The sequence below is a fragment of the Colobus angolensis genome, unplaced genomic scaffold, assembly GCF_000951035.1.
Source record: "Colobus angolensis palliatus isolate OR3802 unplaced genomic scaffold, Cang.pa_1.0 Scaffold136, whole genome shotgun sequence".
NCBI lineage: Eukaryota > Metazoa > Chordata > Mammalia > Primates > Cercopithecidae > Colobus > Colobus angolensis.
In genome coordinates this window covers 4,783,992-4,807,138 of record NW_012114444.1, presented here as the reverse complement: position 1 = coordinate 4,807,138, position 23,147 = coordinate 4,783,992, and the positions used below count along the sequence as shown (strand labels likewise).

Sequence of the window (23,147 nt, the reverse complement as noted above, 5' to 3'; positions counted from 1 at the left end):
AAGCAGTGACTTCTTTTTTTAATAAGGAAACTGTATTTTAAAAAATAAAATACAGTAACCAAAATTAAGTAAAATGATCAATTCTTGGCTTTTATATGCCAATTTATTATAACATATATTTACAAACTTGAACACATACACATAAATATTTCTACATATAATATGCATGCTTTCTGTCATTTGCTCTCCTTAGCAATATATGGTAACTATCTTTTGTCATTCTGTAACATATACACCGCCATTTGTAATAGGTACACAATATTCAGATGAAGCAGATGCATCGTCATTTAGCATATATCCTCTTATTGGATGTTTACGTTGTGGTCAATTTCTTTTATGAAAAAGTCCGGGATGAACATCCTTTTATGTCCTTTTTTTTTTTTTTTAGACAAAATTTTGCTCTTGTTGCCCAGGCTGGAGTGCAATGGTGCGATCTTGGCTCACTGCAACCTCCACCTCCCAGGTTCAAGCGATTCTCCTGCCTCAGCCTCCTGAGTAGCTGGGATGACAGGCATGCGCCACCATGCCTGGCTAATTTTTTATATTTTTAGTAGAGACGGGGTTTCTCCATGTTGGTCAGGCTGATCTCAAACTCCCAACCCACCTCAGCCTCCCAAAGTGCTGGGAGTACAGGCGTGAGCCACCGTGCCCAGCCCTTTTATGTACTTTTTGTGTGCTTGTCCCAATCATTTTAGGAGACAGACTCCTAGAAGTGGGATTTCCAGATCAAAGGATAGGAGAAAGCAAGTGTGTTTGGGGGCATTTGGGGAGGGTGATATCTGTCCCACAATCTAGACTGAAAGGCCTTCCTCCATCCCTGCACCTGTTTCTCAGCTTCTACCTCTTGCTCCGTGCTAGGGAGCCTGCTCTGGGAAGACATGCTTATTTAGATTAATTCAATCAGTGGGTAGAAGGGTCATGCAAATCCATGAAAAGTCCTCATTTTAAGCTATGTCTTTTGGAAATTTCCTCTTTTGGCTTTTAAGTAGCAAAACCTGGTAACCTTCTGATACATTGGTGAGGATCAGTCAGATCAATAAGTTTTTGTTGTGGTCCTACTGTGTATCCTTGCTGCGTTGGTAGAGGCTGGATTAATAAGTAAATGAGAATGACTTGCTCCTAGCACAGATTTCACACAGAGGGAGTTTTCATTTATGTCTAGAAATCTGCAAAGAAGGGAACTTTTTCTCAGTTAAGAACAAATGTGATTAAAAGTATGTAATGATCAGCCTGAGACATTTGCAATGGGCTTAAGGACTTGCTTCATCAAAAGCTGAAAAGATTAAACCACATTCAGGATAGTTTTATGTTTAAGCATATTATAGTTCTCTGAAAATGGCAGTTCCTTTTTCCTGTATTAGACTCTCCGCATTATGGAGGAATCTGTCCCGAGACCTTTGAGAGTTCTGCATTTGTGAATGTCACCATAGCATCCAGTCTCCCTCATAACATGCAGTAAAGGCCAGCTGAAAAATGGCCGTGACTCCTCCAGGCTCCTGAGGAGAGTACAAATACAAGACTGCAGTCATTTATAAAGCTATTAAAACAAAGTGGGGCCAGAGCCCTTGCCGAAATGGTTTTCAGAGTTGTTATTTTCTCTCTAAAACACATGGCAAACAATGGCATGTTAGAAATTCAAGACTTGGCTGAGTTCCACTTTTTGTATCTTACTGTATCCCAGACTTCTGTGAAACGACCATGTTGTTCAACTGAGTTTCTTGCTTTGTGTTCCCGTCTGCACACTAGGAGTTGACTTCCTTTTGTGTACCTTGTTTCTTAAGAAGTAAAACCTGCCTTCATCTATGGAAGTGACCCTATTGGATAATGACTTCAGCCCCCAGGAATTAAATCCTGGCCCAAGAAAACTGCAAAACCACAGACTGCAAAACTGCAACCTACATTGTATGTGATACTTTGGAGTTACTTGCAGGCAGCAGCACCCTCAGTGGCAGGGCAGGTGGGACTGTGTTGTTGGGAAAGCTCAATTAACCAGCACCCACATTTCCTAGTACGCTAAGGAATGACCCTCTCTGCCTGTGAAAGAGCTAAACCCCATCTCTGCTCCTGAGTAAATATGAACATTCCATTCCCTAATACCTTCCTCTCATGCTCTTAACTTCACTCAGCTGATTTCAGACACACATAGAACACAAAGGCTGGCCTAGCAGACCTGGAGTCAGCCCATCCTTCAGTTCACGCAGCAGTATTCACCGATGATTTACCATCTCCACACCCTGCTAGGACATGGTGGGTGGGGAAAGGCTGTCGCTTAAAGTCTGTGCAGGAGACAGATGATAAACAAACTGGAAAGATACCAGCTGGTTGGGGGGATCAAGATAAGTGGAGTGGTGGTGATTGGAGGCTCAGGGGGTTTCTGAGAAGCTGGGTCCAGCCCTGGATGGTCCCGGCAGAGCTGTGTGGCAGGCAGAAGGAGATGACACGGAGACCCTAAGGTGGGACATCTAGAAACTGAAGGAAGAGCCATGTGGCTGGGGGGACAGTGGGCAGGGAGGAAGTGCAGGGACCATGTGGAGCTGGGTGGGGGCGGCGGCCACCATGGGGAAAGTCACTGTGTCATTTTTGGTCCAAACTCAGACATTTTTGAAAGAAAAATGTGGCTGCTATTAGTAATCATCTGGGACAGCAGGTGTCAACCTGGACTGTACCTGGAAAACCATGAGTTAGGCGGCTTAGTGGACAGAGATGGTGACATCACCTTGCCCCTGTGTTGCCCACCGTTCCACTGGAAAGTGCCGCAAGCTGGCGAGCGTGTATCCTCTTGGTTCTAGCCACCATCACCCTGGTCCAGAGTCCTTCCTCTGGCAGGTGGGCAGCTCCATTGACAAGCCAGCCCTCCATTAAGACCTGTCTCCTTTGTTTCCTTCTCTCCTCTTGCCCTGGATGGGGCTCTTAGGAACACTGCCACGGAAATGCAAGAAGGAGCTCCTGGCTGTGAAGCTAAGGAACCGACCAAGCAAACAGGAACTGGAAGACCGGAACATTTTCCCCCGAAGGACTGATGAAGAAAGACAGGAGATCCGGCAGCAGATCGAGATGAAGCTCTCCAAGTAAGTGGCAACGTGCGGGCACAGTCAGGCCTGTGCTCTGGCCTTGCAGGCTGAGCCCCTCTGAGATCCCACATGCTGGGTGTGCAGGCCGGGGCGCACAACCCACCGTCTGCAGCAGGTCTCTTGACCCCGCCACTGTTGACGTTAGGGGCCATGTGGGGGCCCTTTCCTGTGGGGACTGTCCCGTGCAGCTCAGATGTTTAGCATCATTCTTGGCCTCTACACACTACACTTCCCGTGACAACCAAAACTGTCCCTGGACATCATCAAATGCCTCCTGGAGGGTGAATTGCTCCACTGGCCTGTAGGAGCCAGGCAAATACTGGGCCAAACTGATGAGGACATGGCTTGTCAGTGTTAGAGACAGGGGACGTCTCTGTTCACAGCTATCTGATCATTTTCCTGCAAGAAGGTGGATCCAGTGTTGCCAGATCTTCTAAGTTTGTCAAGTAAAGCTACCTCCCTTCCCTCCCGCCCACACACACACAGTTATGCAGTCACATGTCATTTAATGACAGCATACATCCTGAGAAATGCGTCATTAGGAGATTTTGTTGTCGTGGGAACATCACAGAGCGCACTACACAAACCCAGAGGGTGCGGTCTGCTGCACATCTGACTACGTGCTATAGCTGATGGTTCCGGGGCTACAAACCCGTACAGCACATGACTCGACTGAATACTGCAGGCACTTCTAGCACATCATCGTATCGAAACATTTCTCAACATAGAAAGCATACATTAAAATATGACATACAAAATACTAAAAAGCTCCCTCCGTATAGAGCACTTACCATGAATGGAGCTTGCAGGCCTGGAAGTTGCTCTGGGTGAGTCCCGAGTGAGTGGTGAGCCAACGGAAAGGCCAGCACGTGACTGTGCACCACCGCAGACTTCAGAATCACTGCACTCTTAGGCTATGCTACATTTATAGAAACATATTTTCGGCCGGGCGCGGTGGCTCAAGCCTGTAATCCCAGCACTTTGGGAGGCCGAGACGGGCGGATCACGAGGTCAGAAGATCGAGACCATCCTGGCTAACACGGTGAAACCCCGTCTCTACTAAAAAATACAAAAAATTAGCCGGGCGAGGTGGCAGTCGCCTTTAGTCCCAGCTACTCGGGAGGCTGAGGCAGGAGAATGGCGTGAACCCGGGAGGCGGAGTTTGCAGTGAGCTGAGATCCAGCCACAGCACTCCAGCCTGGGCGACAGAGCGAGACTCCGTCTCAAAAAAAAAAAAAAAAAAAAAAAAAAACATATTTTCTTCAATAAGTTAACCTTAGCTTACTGTAACTTTTTACTGGAAAAACTTTTAACTTTTGGACTTTTATAACAGCACTTAGCACAAAACACAAATTATACAGCTGCCTAAAAATAATTTCTCCTTACCCTTATTCTATAAGCTTTTTATACTTTTCAATTATATTTTTTACTTTTTAAATGTTTCATTAAAAATTAAAACACAAATGCCACATTTGCCTAGGCCTGCACAGGGTCAGAACCATCAATATCACTGTCGTCTTCCTCCTCCACAGCTCAGCCCCCTGCAAGGTCTTCAAGGGCAGTAACGTGCATAGGGCTGTCATCTCCTATGAGAACAGTGTCTTCCGGATTCCTTCTGAGGGACCTGCTGGAGGCTGCTTTACAGTTAACTTTGTTTTCATAAGTAGAAGGAGTACACTCTAAAATATTCATTGAAATTATAGTGAATACATAAAGCAGTAACACAGTCATTTAATACCATGGTCAAGTGTGATGTACCGCATGGTCACATGTACTGGACTTTTAGAGGACTTGGCAGCATGGTAGGGTTTTTTTACACCAGCATCGCCACAAACATGTTAGGAACGCGCTACCCCGAGGTGTTACATGACAGCACCAATGTCACTAGGCATTAGGAATTTTACAGCTCCATTGTTTCATTTTCGGGGACAACTGTTGTATGTGTGTCGTAGATGTCGTGTATCATTGAAATGTCATGAGGTGCATGTCTGCATATATACACATACATGTCTGTCTACATACGCATCATTTGCTGGACAATATGTGCACCAAGTCCACCCATCTGCCGTCTGGCTGTGACCCAGAGCCACGGGTGGGGCACCTTCTGTGCTGCACCCCTGAAGGGTTCCCTGGGTGGTCCCTGTGGTCTGCTGGGCTGGAGATGGACTGTCCCATGGGGCAGGACAGAGTGGAGCTGCTGCGTCTTGCTGGTTGAGGTCTGTAGGGATCCAGTCACGCCCCTGAGACAGAATGGGGGCCTTCTTCTGGAAGGCAAGGCTGCCATGAGCCCGGTGGAGCTGACCTTTGTGGCATTCCAGGGTTGGGCACCTGCATAGTTGCTTTCCACATTCCAGAGCCACTGGAGTTCAGAACCCCTCAGAGCTTGCTGCGTACCCCAGTTTGCACCCATTGACACTGCCCAAGGGTGCCAAGAGCCACTGAGCAGGCATCAGTGGGCTTTCAGAGGAAAGTCATTCCATTCTGGCGGGGCGGGTCTCTGTTTCCTTTCTCCGGGCCAGATGGCAGGCTAACTTGGCCCGTGTAAGGTAGGAGAGGAAATTCTGATAAAGCTCATGCACACCGTCCCAGCAACCACAGTCTGCATCTCCTGCCCATCCTTGTGAGGTGTGAGCCGGTCTGTGCAGGGTTGGGCCTGGCAGACAGTACCCTGGACAGCCCCTAGTCCGCTCCTTCCCTCTTTAAACCTCAAAAGCCGACCCTTCCCTGGAGGGAGAGACAGTGCCCCAGGGGTGAGGGGAACCAGTTCTGGGAGCGCCACTACCTCTGTTGATTTGCTCTTCACCCTTGTTGTCCCCATGCCCCTGAGTCACTGGAGACCCTGGGAAAATGCAGGTTCTGATGGTGCGGGTGTAGGGAGGCCTGAGAGTCTGCATTTATAGCAAGCTTCTGGGGCTGCTAACGCTGCTCACCGCTGGGCCGCAGGTCACACTTTGAGAAGCGAGGGTCTGCAGCAGGGTCCCCAGCCTGGGAACCATTGACGTTTGGGCCCAGATGGTTCTCTGTGGAGGGGCCGTCCCGTGTGTGTAGTGTGTTAGCAGCATTCCTCCCGCCTTCCACTACATACTAGTAGTACACCCTCCACTTCTGACCACCAAATGCGTCCCAGACACCACCCAACGTCCCCTGAGGCCAGAGACAACAGAATGGTCCCCGGGTGAGAATCCATGATCTGAAGGTTGGACTCCCGCTCTGGGCAGATTTTCCTCTGAGCAGTGGGGCTCTTCATTTCTAGGAAGGGTTGCTTCTGCTTCTCCGCTGGGGAGCTTGGGCCCCAGTGTTCCCAACTCCCACCAAAATCTTTACTTGAGTGTTTTCACAGTGGAGGGCTGTGAACGTGAGCAGGTGAGGCCGGCCCGGGGCGGGGCTGTGCATGGAGCATGAGGTCCTTCCCTTCCAGGTGTTGCAGAGTTTTGCTTGGGGCGCCGTGCAGGTTGCATTTCTACCAGCAGCTGGGAAAGCCGTGCTGCTCGGCCTCTGCACCACAGTGTCATCATCCCAGGCTTTCATTTCGGCGAGTCTCAGTGATGGGACGTGTGTTCCTAAGGCTTGGTTTTCCGTTTCTCTGATTTCCGGTGAGGTTGAGCATTATTTTCAGCATTTATCAGCTTTTTTGGTTTCTTCTTTGATTTATGGACTTTGCCTGAAGTTTTCTTTATCTTAATGATTTTTAGGAGTTTACTTTTGAAGCTGTGGCTTCTAATCCTTCCCTGTTTTGAGTTACATGATTCTTTTCTCTGTTTGGGGCTTGTAGTTTCAGTTTTAAAATACTTTTCTTTGAGGTACAGAAGTTTTGATTTGTAAGGCTGTCAGATTGCCAATCATAAACTTCAAGAGCTCACAGCCTTTTTCTGTGAGGACCGAGTTGTCAGAATTTCGAGGTTTGTGACTCAGGCTGTCTCCACCACCCCTACTCAGTTCGACCACTGTGGTAATGAGCAGCTGTAGACAATCTGAGGATGAGGGGGCACGTCTGTGTGTCAATAAAACTTTATTTACAAAAATAACCAGCAGTCTATTGGGTCCAACTGGTGCTTTGCTGACCCCTGTTGTGCTTTATGGTTCGCACTGTTTGTACCGTGTTTAAAAATCCTTCCCAGCCTGGAGGTCAACAGAATTTTATTCACTTCTGTTATTTGCGGTTGCCTTTACCTGTGCCAGTTAATAATGGTTTTCTATTTGATAATCAAACTGAGTTCTTTCAAATTAAAATATTAAGTGAATTGACCTAAACAAAAAAAAGGTAAGTAATGGATGATAGTACATGTGATTCAAAAACCAACAAAAATTATGGTGGTGCTTGGAATGAGAGAAGCCTGGGGTCCCCACCCCGACTGTGAAGGTGGAGAGGGAGGTTGGGCGAAGGTTGGGCTGCTGCGGATACCCCAAACGCCCCCCTACGTAAGAAGTACCAAAAACATGGGCCCTGTAGCTTGTTTTTACTCCACTACTTACTGAATCTGGAACGAATTTTAAACCTTGGACTGGAATGTAGTGGCTCCCTGGATGCCTGTCACCATGTTTAAAAACCCGGAATTAGACACAGAAAACAGCAGCAGAGGAGTTGCATCCCAGGAGGTCAGACATGGCTTCCTGGAGGCTCCATTTGTTTTCCCTACAGCAGTGGCTTAATTGGTCTCCTTTGTCTCTGCTCTGCCTCCTTTCAGAGATTCCTCCACCGTCTCTTGCTAAGTAATTCAGCCTCTGGTTGCCGTGGCAACATGCCGTCTACTGTATCCCAAAGAACATTTGCCATCTCCTTTTTTTAATTTCCAGAACCTTCGTATTTTATCTTCTGAGTGCTCCAGGGCCTTTTCCTGGTGAAGCAGTCACTGTTCCCCACGGCTACCCCAGAGCACATCCGTGTGCTTGGTCTGGGACCCCCAGGAAAGTCAGGGTCCCGTTTGAAAGAGTGAAGCTATATGCTGATTTTCACCCCTCTCTGTGTAGGAGCTCAGCTTACCTTTAAAACTTGTGTAGATGCATCAGCAGAGTATGGAGGCCCGCAGTTCCTGCACGGTAGGTGTGCCCTGGAAATTATGCACAGACGCACAGCCTCTACTGCCTCCATCCTGTCTACAGCCACCATCTCAGAGCAGTGGGAAGGACCTGCTGCTGGCTTTCAGCATAGGTGCCGATCGTGTGCTGCCTTACTTTCTTTCATTTACATCATCTTCACAGTAACCCAGTAAAGCAGGCGTTACTATCATCTCCATTTTACAGATGAAAAAATTAAGACTTAGTGAGAAGGGAACTGGCCCAGGGCCACGCAGCTTGCAGAAGCTGCTGTGCAGTGAGATGGGCCATTTGTTAGAGCCCCAGGCCTGGGCCTGGGAGAAGCATTCTAGACACAAAAGCACTGTGGCTCCTTGTTTATCTTAGGCATGGCTTTGAATTTTTATATATTGGTTTGGCTTTGATCAGGGTATCTGCTGGCAACCAGGCAACATCCCAAGCCTCTCAGGCAAAGGACTTCACATTTGCTCTGAAGCAGTGCAGAATGTTGGCCGGGCACAGTGGCTCACGCCTGTCATCCCAGCACTTTGGGAGGCCAAGGCAGGCAGATCACTTGAGGTCAGGAGTTCAAGACCAGCCTGGCCAATATGGCGAAACCCTGTCTCTACTAAAAATACAAAAATTAGCCGGGTGTGGTGGCAGGTGCCTGTAGTCCAAGCATCTACATGAGTTTTAAATGTAAGCTGAGCTCCTACACGGAGAGGGGTGAAAATTCTCCTGAGGCAGGAGAATCACTTGAACCCAGGAGGCGGAGTTTGCAGTGAGCCAAGATCGTGCCATTGTACTCCAGCCTGGATGACAGAGCAAGACTCTGTCTCTGGAGTGGGGGAAGCAGTGCAGCATGTCAACCCAGCACGGAGCAGTAGGGAGTTGGACATCCTCAGGGGGAACACATAGAGACGCTGCCCAGCAAGGGCTCTGGAGCAGTGCAGCAGGTGGGCTAGAACCCCAGCTGTCCCTGTCTCGGCTGTGTGAGATAGGCCAGCACCAGTGTCTCAAAATCTCTCTCCTTGTTTGTGAAATGGGGATGGTGGCAGTACCCGCCTCAGGGCCCGCTGGAAGATTCCATGTTAGTCCCTGAAGAAAGTCATAAATGCACATTTTCAGCAGGGGTGCTGGGGGCCAGAGCTGCTGCTGTCACAGTCAGGGTTGGATGCACTCCTGGGCGAGCTGTTACCTGCATGGGGCAGAGGCCAGCGGCAGGCCTTGGGGCAGGATGAAGTGAATGCTGCTGCATGAACAGCGGTCACGATGCTCGTGGGCCGGGGAGTGCAGGCGCGTTGCTGTTCATGGGGCGTGAGTGTCATTTCCATTCGTGACTGTTGTGTAATTTTGCCCAAAGAGCGAGGAATAGGGTAGGCATCTCCTAAGTCATGCACAAACCTTCTATTGTCGCTCCCCTTGGGGCATTCTTTGCTCCCAGGAATGTGTGTGAGAAGCTGATTAATGCTCAATAGCATCTTTCAGGAGGGGGTACTTAGCGTGCTCACACAGCGGTTAGTGGATCTCTGAGCAGCTTCCCTGTACGTTTTGTTCTGTGGCCTCCAGAACACACTCCACCCTCAGGTGTCCTCCTGGGCTGTGGCCTCCCACTCTGTCTGCAGGAGCAGGACACAGCGTACAGCGAGTTTAGATGCTTCCTCCTCTAGATGTGCTTTAGGCAGGGCAGGCCTATTTTTGGTCCTGGAGACAGAACGCACAGAGATGTGGAGACAGACAGTGTCCCCGCAGAAGCTGTGGTTTGCACGGCAAGGCGGAAACTGTGCCTGGTCAGCCAGGGGACCAGCCTGTCTTACTGGGGACTTCGTTCTGCTGTGAGCTTTTACCTGAAACTGCATGGACAGAAATTTTCACTTCCACAGAAATGGTCTTTGGTAAATTTCAGACACGTGGAAGGGGGAAGAATCAGCTTCCAATGCCAGCCTTTATTAATGACACCACTAATAGCAGCATCTGAGAGGGTCTGTCCTGACGCTGGGTAGGCGCAGTGCTGATTGCCTGCAATGGTGGGCAGGGACCATCATCCCTGCTCTGCAGATAAGGAGACCGGGCAGAGAGGCTAAGCAGTGCCCCCGGGTCTTAAAATTCATGAACAGTGAAGCTGTGACCTCTAGGGCCCTCGCTCCCAACCACTGAGCCTTGCTGCCTGAGGCCAAGCATCTGGCTGACACCTGTGGACAGGGCCAGGAAGCTGATGATATACTATAGCTAAAGGCCAGTTTCCAGTGAATGTTTGTATTAATGAGGTGGTTATGGTCCACGTTCAGTGGACTGAGTCCCTTGCCCGCTGACGTCTACAACCCTGAAGCTCTGTGCTCAGTATGGTGTGGGTGTTGGACACATGCTCCTTCATGGATCTTACTACCTCCCCTGAGACCCTCACTGAGGGGTGAACACACCTGACGTGGGTCAGTCCCAGAGCAGGGCTGAGCCGCCGCGAGCGCTGAGGGTTTCTGTTGTCACAGAATTATCGTTGCCATCCTGAAAAGTGGTTGCAAAGTTTGCCTTCTGCCTCGGGGTTAATCCATGGCTGCTGGGATGGATGGTAGCATTTGAAATGACCTGCAGGGGAAGGCTGCACCTGCAGAATGGACCCAGGTGATCATGCCACATCCAATGTCGCTGCCCATCTCTTGGGGTGCTTACCCCCAATTACAGAGATTTCGAATTCATGTAGCGTGCATGTGCTCGGCGCTGGGGTGCAGAGATGAAAAGATGTGCTCACAGGCGAGAAGTCATTGTGTATGGTAAAAGATGTACCGAGATAGATGTGTGGACCGGCTTCGGGAGGGAGGGTGAGGGTGTCCCAGGTAGACCAGCCAGCGAGAGCTCAAAGGCCGGAAGCAGCACCACTTTCCCAGGACCGCCCTGGGGGCTGAGAAGGTTCAGAGCTGGGTGATGGTGGCAGGGCAGAGGGAGAAGGCTGGAGGGGCCGCAGGGCCAGGTGGTGGGGGCTCCTGTGCTGCCTGCTATGGGTTCCCAATCCACACAGAGCTCCTCTTGTCATCCTGGGCTCAGCTCAGATGTCACCTTCCTGACCATCCCCCAGTGGCACAGCCTCGCTGTTACCCTGTGTCACATCGTCCACTGCTGTGTTCTTAGTCACTTCCACAGTTGCTGAAAGTGCCATTTACTCATGTGTTCTGTTCGCCTCTTCAGGGTGTGCCCACTGGCATGGCAGGGCCCTGCCATACTGTTCTGTGAGGGCCCTGCTTACCAAGGAGGCGCTGGCAAAGCTGGTGGGAAATGGCAGATGAGGAGGCCTGGCTTTCAGGGCTCCCTGAGGGGTCAGGAGCAAGGGCATGTCTGGAAAACGCCCCTCTGCTGCAGTCTGGGGCTGGTTTGGGAGAGCAAGGCCAGAGATAGGTGGGCAGACGAGGGTCTCTCACGTGCGACAGGCCCAGGAGCCAGCACCATCCTGGGGCTGCGGGGCTGCAGAGAGGACGGCAGAGCTAGTGAGGATGAACGGCAGGCCTGGGGGCGAGGGAGGAGGGGCTGCCAGCCTGGGGGCGGGTGGGTCTGCAATGGTGATGAGGGAATCCAGAATAAGGAAGGCAGACACAGGGGTAAGGTTATGTGTCCACAGAGTGCCTGGGCCATCAGGTCCCTGGGGTTTTTGGCAGTGGTTACATCCGCTTGTGCAGTTGAGATTGCCCAAGGAGCACATGGGCTGGAAGGGGAGACTGCCCGGTCCACGCTGGACTCACTGATCTTAGCTGAGGTCAAGAGTATTCGGAGCCCTATATGGTCCTGCATTTCCTGTTATCCTTGGTCCATTTCCTTCTACACTATCTTCCTTCCAGCTTCACACACTTGTACAGAAGAGAATGGTGAGTTGTTTTTCACTGACCACCAGGAACCAGAACAGGCTTCTGTGTGTTCCAGTGAAATTAGCCCTATCCATCTCTCGGGAATGGAGCAGTGTTAAGCTTTTTTTAAAAGCACAATCTGAAGACTATGGGGACTTGAAACCCATTTTTCTTGTTCTGAAGCCTGTGGGGCCTCAGCTATTGGACCTTGCTGAATAATTTGGGGTTTTAGGTTGGGCACATCAAGGGTAAAGGGCCTCTGTTTGGATAAAACAGGAGGTGAGGAGAAGGTGAGATCCCCTCGTGTTGCTGAGAAGGGAGCTAGAGGCTGAGTTCCCCGGCTTCAGAGGTGAGGTCTCACGAGCTGGACCTGGGGACTGTCCCTGTGGACCCAAGCTGGACTGGGAAGTCCAGAGAACCCTCGACTTGAAGAGGGCCCTTGTTAATGAACAGTCTTCAAGGAGCAAAGCCCAGACTGTTCTCCCACTTTGGTGCACACGTGAGGAGGGGCCTCATCGGGGAAAATTTGGCTTCCTGATATCCAAAAGCACATTTGTCTGCTCAGTCTCTGAAATTACCAGTGGGACAATTTCCAAAGGGATCACCAGAAAGAAGGCAAATGCAGAGACGAACAAGGAACTCATCATGCCCAGGATCGTTCTTGATCAAAATGCCAACAGCTAGGCATCTTCAGACAAAAGAAATGCAGTTATGGCAGGAAAGACTCGGCTGTACTTGGGTTCCCGGTTTTTTGTTTGTTTGTTTTTGAGACGGAGTCTCACTCTGTCTCCAGGCTGGATGGCAGTGGCGCGATCTCAGCTCACTGCAACCTCCACCTCCCAGGTTCAAGCGATTCTCCTGCCTCAGCCTCCCAAGTAGCTGGGATTACAGGCAGGTACCACCACGCCCAGCTAACTTTTGTATTTTCAGTAGAGACAGTGTTTCACCATGTTGGCCAGGGTGGTCTCGATCTCTTGACCTTGTGATTCGCCTGCCTCAGCCTCCCAAAGTGCTGGGATTACAGGCGTGAGCCACCGCACCCGGCCTGGGTTTCTTGTTTTATAGTGAACCCCAAGGTTGTAAAACAGGTGATGAGGCTTGTGATCATTTGCCTTTTGGGATCATGGGTCTGCGAACTGGATGGGAGTTTTAAGCATGTCAGGTGTGCAAACATCTCCTGTGGTTCCAGGAATTTCTCCTTGCATAGCCACCATTGTCTAGAGCAACAGTCTAGACTAGTCTAGAAATGCAACCATTTTTGTACCAGGAACCAGTTTCATGGAAGACACTTTTTCCATGGACCATGGAGGAGGATGGTTTTGGGATGATTCAAGCACATGACATTTATTGTGCAGTTTATCTCTATTATTACATTGTAATAAATAATGAAATTATTACACAACTCACCATAATATAGAATCAGTGGGAGCCTGAGCTTGTTTTCCTGCAACTAACTGGTCCCATCTGGAGGTGATGGGAAACGGTGACAGATGATCAGGCATTAGATTCTCATAAGGAGTGTGCAACCCAGATCCCTCACAGGTACAGTTCACACTCGGCTGAGAATCCAATCCTGCTGCTGATCTGACAGGAGGTGGAGCTCAGGCAGTAATGCTTGCTTGCCACTGCTCACCTCCTGCTATGTGGCCAGGTTCCTAATAGGCTAGGTTCCCCCAGATGGGTACTGGGGTTGGGACCCCTGTTCTAGAGCAGGCTGCACGTGCTGGGGACTCTGGGTCCATGACAGCATTTCCTTCCTGTGTGATAGGCCTCACAGTCTCCACTTTGCATGTGAGGAAATGGAGGCTCAGAATTGTCAGTGAGTAGCTGAGTGAGGACATAAACCTGAGCCTCTCCAGCTCAAAGTCCTTTTCCTTAGCCTATTTCACAACTCCCTGGAACTCATCCATGGCCATCCTCTGGTTCAAATTATCCTCCACCGAAGCAGTAGATTTTCCTTTAAGGAAGGAAGGAACTTCTTCAATGCTGTATCCTCAGTGCCTGGTACACAATAGGCTCTCAGCTAATTACTGGTGAATGGATGGTTGGTTAGATGGATAGATGGATGATTGTATGATTGGATAGATGGGTGTTTGGGTAGTTAGATGGATGGCCACCTGGATGGAGGGATGATTGAACGGATAAATGGCTAGTGGGGTAATTGCATTATGAGATGCATGAGTAGGTAGATGGAGAGACAGCTGGATGAATGGATAGATGGGTGGATAAGTGGTTGGATGTTGTGTAGTTAGACAGATGAGGTGGACAGAGACATTGTTGAACTAAATTCTTACTAAATGGCATCCTATTCACTGTACTTGATGTACCCGAATATCTGTCCATCCATCCATGCAGCTGTCTCAGCAGGCACAGTGGGTTGGATGCAATTCCCTGAGAGTTTACTTCAGTACAATAAGTGTTTATTGAATGAATGTCTGTCTTTGTGTAGGGGGCTCTTCCGGTATGTTTAAGCAATGATTCCATTTACTACATTGATTATAAGCAACATATGCAGAAGTGTATTTGTGAATAGTGTGAGCCCTCAGGTCCTCAGCTGCCATTGCCAGTCTTGGAGACTGGTTCTGTGCTGTGTGTCCAGGCCAGGGTCTGCATACGTTTCTGGCGACACCACTGCCGTCTGGCTGCTGACCAGCCTGGGCTGTTTCTGGGCTGTAGGTCCTTAGGCCCTCAGGTGGGGATACTCCAGAAGCCCCCACTTCACCCTCACTGGAAGGAAGTCTCTGGTGGACAACAAGCTATTCCTAAAGCTCTCTGAGCACTTGTCAGGAGGAATAGGGGAGAAAGCTTTATCGGAATGAATAAGACCAGTAATACTAACCCATGACTCGCCACAGGAGACAGGTGGGGGATGGCATCTTCACAGCTCATTCAACAAAGTAGAAGTCACAGACCCAAATGCTCTGTGACCTGGGCCAGGCAGGGCTGTGGCATCCTGGGGAGTGTGCACTCCTGCTCAAGAGGGCAGCTGTCACTCAGGTCCTATGGGCCATCACCCCTGGCCATTGTGGCCAGAATTTCCAAGAGAAACTGAAGATTTGATTTTTTGGTGAAATAGCCTTCATGTAAATGTTGAGAGCCTCTTCAGACTTTTTAAAGCAACGTGTGCACCCAGAAAACATATTTGTGGACGGTATTTGGCCCGGGACCACCCACTGGCCACCTCTGATATGAAGTCACTTATGCACTTGTTTTTGGAGAACTACATGTTTGTTTACATTGAGGTTAAGGGGATTTTCACCCCTTGAGTTAGCAGGGAAAATAAATGGGTCATCCTGTAAATTGACTGTCAGCAGCGGAAGCCTCCAGGGCTACCACTGTCAGTATCCTAGGGAGCCCCTGTGAACCTGTCTCCTTCCTCTCACACGGGAGGGGGCTGCCCCTGTGTGTGGCCCTCTCAGCTCCACCCTTGCTCCGAGGAAGCAGCACAGTGCGCTGCTGAGAAGTCAGGATGGACAGAATGCCTTGGTTCCCAGCCAGCTCTGCAGTTTTCCAGCATGTGGGCATGGGGAAGTCATCTCCTCACATACGCCTTACTTTCCTACTCGGTGAAAGGGGTGTGATTACAACAGAGCCGTCTTGTGGGGCCACGGGAAGGATGCAATGAGCCATCACATGTAGAATGCCTGGAATCATGCCTGGCAGACAGGAAGCTCTCTGGGAAGAAAAGGAAGAAATCTGAGCTCCATGAGGATAGGGAATTTGTCTCTTTCAGTTTTAACAGCTTTGTTGAGACATAATTCACACACCATACGCTTCACGCACTTTAAGCGTCCAATTCAGGGCTTCCAACATATTCATAGAGTTGTATTTCTATCAGCACAATTGATTTTAAGATATTTTCCTTACTCCAGAAAGAAGCCTCTCCCCCTCAGCTGTATCTCCAGTCCCTAGAATGGTGCTGGGTCCTGTGGATACTCAGTGATTTTGCAGCTACTGCTGCAGGGATGAAGGGGAAACTGCATGGGAAGGCGTCTCCTAAACATGACCAGGTATTGGCGTCACCATTCCCTTTGCTTCAGCAACTTTATCTTCATCAGATCCTTTTCTTCTTCTTCAGCATCTTCTCATTGTCATCATTTTATCTTCATCACCATTGTCACCTTCACCACTTGTTTATCATCATCTTTGTCATTTTCATCTTTTTCTTCCTCATTATCTTTCCATCATCTTTAGCAACAACTTTGTCAACATTTTTATCCTCACCATCATTTTCATCCTTTCCATAATCACGAATTTGCCCCATCTTTGCTCCCTGGGAGACACTCGGAGAACTTGGGCTCTCAATCCCCTTGACGTCGAGGGGCTTGGCCTGTGAGGGGAATGAAGCCCACATCTAAAGCAGGTTCTGGAGCCTCTGCTGAGCCTGATTGTGCCTGGAGAGAAGAGGACTCTTGAGAATGGTGGGGGCTGGGCGCAGTGGCTCATGCCTGCAATCCCAAAACTTTGGAAAGCCGAGGCAGGAGAATCGCTTGAGTCCAGGATCTCTTGCTATGTTGCCCAGGCTGGTCACCAGACCTGGGTGCCCACAGGCAGATAAGAGGGAGGTGCCTGAGTTACCAAGTGCCCACAGGACTGAGGCACCTCCCTCTTATCTTCCTGCTATTTTCCAGATCAGCCTGGGCAGCACAGCCAGACTCCATCTCTACAAAAAATAAAAATGTAAAAACAGCTAGGCATGGTGGTGCACACCTGTGATCTCAGCTACTTGGGAGGCTCAGGAGGGAGGGAGGATGGCTTGAGCCTAGGAGTTAGAGGCTGCAGTAAGCTATGATGGTGCCATTGCACTCCAGCCTGGGCAACAGAATGAGACTCTGTCATTAGAAAAAAAAAAATGAAAACAAAATGGTGGGAAGGTGAGTCTGAGCTGGGACACTGCAGATCCCACAGGTCCAGCTCGGGTTGCCACCCCTGTGTGTGGCTTGGTTGGGCCAGTGCTGTCCTGGTACTGGCCACCTGTCAACTGAAGCAGCTGGTTGGGCCAGTGCTGTCCCAGTACTGGCCATCCGTCAACTGAGGCATGCAGGACTGTGCCATCTATAGCCTTCTTTGGATTCCGAGATCCCAATAACAGAGGCTGTTGGCATTTAGCAATTTATATGATTTTCTTCCTTTTTTTTTGATGCTGCACATTTATCTGGCTGACTTTCCCAGCCCTCCAGGGGTACTGTTGCTGGGGCTTCCAGTCTCTCTTTGTTTAGAAATCTCAGGGCAAGCAGAGATCAGGTCTGTTCTACACAGATGCTCTTCCTGAGCACCAGCTCCTGCTTCACCGCTGTGGTGAGGGGTCTGCCTGTGAACACTGCAGAGCCTCCAAGGTCAAGAAGACCACCCAGATTTATGAGGGCACTTTCAAAGATTTGTTGCAAAAATGCAAAGGATCTCATGAGGCAGTGCTGTGAACAGGCTCTGTGGGATGTTGTGGGGAGAAATCAACCTCAGTCCTAAAGGGAGGGTGCTGGTGGTCCTGCAAAGGCTGGGGCAGGCAAGGCCAGCATGGATCAGGCAAAGCAGTGGCTATCATGTTCGGATCTTGTACATAGTGCTTTTAGATGAAGGTAGCTAAGCAACAGAACACACAGCTTCCAAATCTGGCCAAGTTTAAACTGGCAAATCTCAGCCCGAGAGGATATAAATATGCGGCTTCGTCGTCTTGGGTGGAAGTCCCCATGTACAGGGAGGGAGGTCCCGTCTGTGTGTGGTATGCAGGGTCCAGGGAGTGGGACCCCGAGTCCCATCCTGTGCAGGGGAGAGGCTCAGGCCCCTTCTGTTTAGTGTCAGTGTGAAGTGGCCCTGTCCCTGCTGAGGCCTCCAGAGAGAGTCAGCTGCTGTTTGTTTTCCTTGGTTGCTTGGGAATCTGTAGAGGATGGTACAGCATGTTTTGTAAGAAAATGCAAAACAACATCAAACCCCATTCAGTGTCAATAAAACATGATTCCCAAACCAGGGAGCAGGTGGCTTGGGGGGCTTGCAGGCCTGGCTGAGAGCCATGGGCCTAATGTGTCCGAGCCTGGAAATGGGTGTGTGATGTCTGCCTGCTCAGATGCTTGCAGGGACTAAATACCACACAGCCCTGCTTCACCCAGGATCGGGGCTTAGCGTGTGTGAGTAGAAGTCATAGTAATAACAGCACAACCATAGCTCATTAACATGTATGAAACCCGTGTTATGTATGAGGGGTGGTGTTTGCCTGCCTTCATTTCAACATAAGATGTAAACGCTATTATTGGATGTTCTTAGCAGCTAAGGAAATGGAGGCCCAGAGAGATTAGTTAAGATGCTCAAAGTCACACAGCTGGTAAGCTAGTGGAGCTGAGATATGACCCAGGCAGGCTGACTCCAGATACCATATTAGAGCCACCTCACTCTCTGGGATAGTTGCCTAGGCAGTCAGGACTGGCATGGTTGTTCCAAAATCAATAAGGATTCACATTCCTCTTATCTTCCTGCTATTTACCCTCATGCTGGTGTTGATCCTCCATAGTCCAGGGTGGCTGCAAAGGCACCAGACATCACATTCAAGTCCCAAAGGGGCATGCATCTCAGCTGAGTCAGCTCTTCCAGAGGGCTCCTCCCAGAAACTCCTCCACATCTACCTACTGCTCCTTGGTTGGACCCTCCTCATGTGGCCGTGGTCAGCTGGAAAAGAGACTGCTCTGAATAGGAGCAGCATTGAGGCTTAAGAAGGGGAGAAGGGAGATGGGGTAGGAAACTCGCGGCTTCTGCTGCTTTAGATGTTCAAGTTAATTTTGTTATGTTAAAGGAAGAAAAGCAACAAATGAAGAGATGGATGAGTGAATGGAAAGCATTCTGTCGGTTAGGTAGCAATGATTTCTAAATGATTTCTGGAGCTGCCTGGTTTGAGGAGTGCATGTGGAGCCCTGTGGGCTTGGAGAGTGCCGCCCGGGAATTTAAAAATGCCCCATTCCTGACCCTCCCATGCTGGGCCAGGAAGGGAGCTGCTGGCAGGAAGTTGAGGCGGAGGAGGGAAAGGGGAACCCTGAGGGGCCTTGAGAGTGATGTGGAAAAACACGCTACCCCTTCCCCAGCAATCCCATCCCCTCCACGGCGATCCCACCCTCTCTCCGACATTTTAGTTCAGCAACAGATGTTTCCTGAACAGCCTCTATGTGCCACTCTCTGCACTGGGCCTAGGATGGGGGGAACGAACAAAGCAGATGCGGGGGGCTGCCTTCTGAAGCTTCCATTCCACCAGCAAGCATGGGGGAGGGCAGGTCAAGTGAACACGTGTGTGGTACATGTGGAATACGTGGCTATGACTGCAAGGGGAAGGGCTGCAGGGCAGAGTGACCATGTTCCATGCAGTTGGCTCCCAGCATCCCCTCCTGGGCTGGTGGGCGCTGGTGCATGTCAGTGCCATTGCTGACGAAGGTCTGGGTCCTGTGGAAATGGTGTGGTCTGCAAATGAGGTGCACCTGTCTTTTCTTAAATCGAGGACACTTTCAGGTGGATTTGGTTTCTCTCTGACTCGGCTGGTTCAGTCAGCCTGACAGGCACCTACCGTGTGCCTCAGGCCCCGTGCTGGGCAAGGCCCTGCCTCCAGCTCCCAGCCTCACTAGGAGGATGCCCAGTGGACACGCCTAGTGGAACATAGGACATGCCCAGTGGAACAGCCGCCAGGGCAGGTGAACCCTGGAGAGGGGTGAGCTGGGACGGGGACCCTGGGAAGCCACAGGAAGGAGTGCATGGGAGTGACCCTGGAAGCCAAGAGATGGAGATGGGGAGGGGAAGGGCTGGCAGGGGCCCTGCCCGAGCAAAAGGTCAGAGACAGGCAATGCTCAGCTTCCAAGGAGGAAAGCAGAAGGAGCTGGAGGGCAAGGCGGCCCCGGTACCTGGCAGTTGCTCCATTGGTGCCTGTGGAATGGACCGGAAAGGATCTTAGCCCTGGGAGCAGGCGGTGGGGAGCATTACGTATTCTTTCCATTTTCAAAATTTGAAGAAGGGATTTATATACATGGTAAAAAATAAAACGGCACTTCTCACTCCCACCTCATCCATCTGTCCGGAGTCAGCCACTGTCCCCGAGACCATTTGTGACCATTCAGAAGTGGGTCTTTATAGGAGTCCTAATGCCCGGAACAGTAATCTGCAGATATTACCCCCCATGTGCTGTGCCCGGCTCGGGCTGAGCCCGCACCTGCGGCAGGTCCTTCACTCGGCATCAGTCTCTGGAGGGAGGTAGAGTAAAGACCTGTCCTCCGTGCTCAGCCTCAGGTGACTACTCAAAAAGCCGTTTGAAAGAAGAGATCATAAGCATGATTTGTTCATGCTTTAAACACTATTTTAAACTAAATCATACAGATGTCACTTGCTTGGCCATCACTTTGAGGCAGAATCCAAGGACATTTCTTTGAGGAAGGATCTACCAACTTAAGTTATTTTTGCTCTGAACAAAGGCTGGATGCGTCTCCTACAAGTTCCACTGTCAGTTTCTTTGGAGAGGAGTGAGTATTTAAAGACACTTGGAAGCAATCTGAGTGCAGAATCCTTCCAGAGTTGTAAGGCCCTGCCTCCCCAGATCTCACTCCTCTCTCCCACGCAAACCACACAGCGGTATTTTTAGCCACTTGCCTCTACCGACTCCAAAGCTCAGTTTTCGTAGAAGTTACATTTTCATTTTACATCCGTATGAGATCATTCAATCAATGTGCATTAAAAGCTTAATTAAATTACCTAATTACAGAAACAAGTACACCTGGTGCAATTAGGTTTGGGAACAAAAGCAACCAGTTCCTGATCCATGAACAGCTCAGCTAGTGTGGCCAGGCAGGTCTGAAATCCGTAGGGAGGCCACGAAGTCAGGACGGGACTCCCAGCATGACTGGGGCCACTGTCCACAGGAAGGATTTCGGCTTCAAGAAGCCTCAGCCTGTCTCTAAGGCCTTTCCACTGATCATATCAGGTCTACCCAGTTCAGCCAGGACACTCTCCATGCCTTAAAGTCAGCTGATGATGGCCCTTGATCACATCTACCAGACACCGTCACAGCAGCACCTAGATGAGTGTTTGGTTGAGTAACTGGGGACTGTGACCCCACCTCCCCACACCCTTCAGGTTGACACATCAAATTGACCCTCACAGATTCAAGGTTGGCAAGAAGCTCGTGAGCAGATCTAAGAGTACTCAGTCTCTCACTCACAGCCTTGCTCCGCAGGTGATTTGTAGAGAAGCCAGTTTTCAAGCAAAGGGCAAGTTCAAAGCTTAGACTCTTGATGATGTGGTTTTGCAGTTTCTATACTCATGTTTATTCCCTTTTATCTTCCCCAGAGTCTGGCCTGGAGAGCCTTCCACATAAGGGCTAATGGAGCAGCACCCGGTTCCTTTCTGTAATGGCACTGAATTCCACCGCGGGGTTGAACACAGCTCCTTTAGGCCCTAATGGGCATTGAGGCTCTGCCCTGTGGTTGGCTATCATGAACATCCTCATACGTGTGTCTGTAAGAGGCCCATGTGGAAGGATGTTCACACACGTCAGAAATCTTAGAACTAGACCTGGCAGGTTAGAGAATATATGCATCTGTCATTTTTGACCTGAGCACTGATCACCAGGGAATGCCCCTGATTGACAGCCCCACCAGTGGTTGGGAGGTGCTCTGTCTACACTCCTGTCACCATTGTAGATTTTCCAGCTTTCTGCCCTCTGCTGATCTGGAGGTGGCACAGTGACGTGCTGTTTGGCACAACCACACACTCCATGTGGTTGTTATTTCCGTGGAGGTCTGTGAATAACAATGAGCTTTGGACTTGCCCCACAACTGAAGCCCAGTTCCACCAGTAAGGCTGAGCTGTGTCCCACAAGCCCAGAACCATGCACCCTGCAGTGGGATCCCTGCATCGCCAGTGACTTCTCTGCTCATTTTGCTGTGCCAGCTTGAGAGGCTGTGCAGGGGCTGGGGATTCAGCAGTGACCAGGTAGACAAAGTCTCTGCCCTTGGAGGGGTCCTGAGTCCCTAACTGGCCAGCTTGGTGGCTTGTCCTGGGTTAGCACACATACTGCCTTTTGCACTCTGGTGGCAGCTGTGCAAGCGTGAGACTGTGGTATGTCTTTCACAGGCTTGGAGGGTGGCTTGCCCGAGGTTGCCTTGTTGCTGTCAAAACTAGCCTTTGGGCTAAAGTTTCTCAATGTAAACCTGGCCTTGCCTTGATGTCCCATTCATGTATCCACTCATTCATTCATTCACTCATTCACTCATTCATCCAGTCACTCGTTTATTCATTCATTCACTAATTCATTCATTCATTCAGTCACTCCATTCATTCATTCAGTCACTGGTTCATTGATCACTTATCATGGGCCAGGCTTGGTTTCAGAGCCCTGAGTACACAGCATTGGGTACTACTGATGCAGTTCTTACCATTAAGGTACTCAAAACATAAATAATCAATTCTGGCCATGAAGGCCACAAAATACACAAATGCACTGGGGAGCAACCTATGCAGAAAGAAGCCAGTTACTTCAGCTGGAGGAGTCGGGGTTGGCTTTCCAGAAGAGGTTTAAGCTGAACCATGGGGAGATCTGGGTAACAACTTTCTCAGCAGAGGGAATGGCCCAGGCAGAGGCACTGGGTGGGAATCAGCTTGGCATGTGCCGTGGTCTGAATGTTTGTGTCCTCCCCAAATTCATGTGTCACCCCCAGTATGATGGTGGTTGTAGATGGGGCCTTTGGGAGGTGATTAGGTCACGAGCGTGCAGTGCTCTTGAGCGGGATCAGCGCCCTCATAAAAGGGAACCCTGAGGGCTGCGTTGCTCCCTCCACCGTGTGAGAACACAGGGAGAAGATATCGTCTCTGGGAAAGTGGGTCCTCCCCAGAGGCCGAATCTGCTGGCACCTTGACCTTGGACTTCCCAGATTCCAGAACTGGGAGAAATGGATTTTTGTTGTTAATAAGATACTGAGTTTAGGGGACTGTGTTGTAGCAGCCCCGCTGGGCAAGGGCAGCTCAGCAGGTCAGCACGACCAAAGGAGGACAAGGTATGGGGAGGAGGGAGAGGAGTGGGGTGGGGGAGGGGAGGGGTGCTCCGCGGCTTCGAGGAGGCTGGAGCTCTGCTCTTCAGCAGGTTGTCTCCCTCCAGGAATTCTCTGCCATGGGCTGGGGCCTCTGGGTCCTGGTGGATGAACACACATCTTCGCTGAGTGTCCCTGGCCTGGGCCAATGTGGGGCCAGTGTCTTGGTTCTTCCTGGCTGACTCAAC

At 50.2% G+C, this 23,147-nt stretch overlaps 1 protein-coding gene across 5 annotated transcripts in view; it reads left to right on the top strand.

Moving 5' to 3' along the window:
* PHACTR3 (phosphatase and actin regulator 3) overlaps positions 1–23,147 on the top strand; it is a 271,728-nt gene that overhangs the window by 229,318 nt on the left and 19,263 nt on the right. For all 5 annotated transcript variants that reach the window (XM_011934507.1, XM_011934510.1, XM_011934509.1 and 2 more), the window contains one exon: positions 2,915–3,068. In XM_011934507.1, coding sequence (XP_011789897.1) covers positions 2,915–3,068 — 154 coding nt within the window. The remainder of the gene's footprint in view (positions 1–2,914; positions 3,069–23,147) is intronic.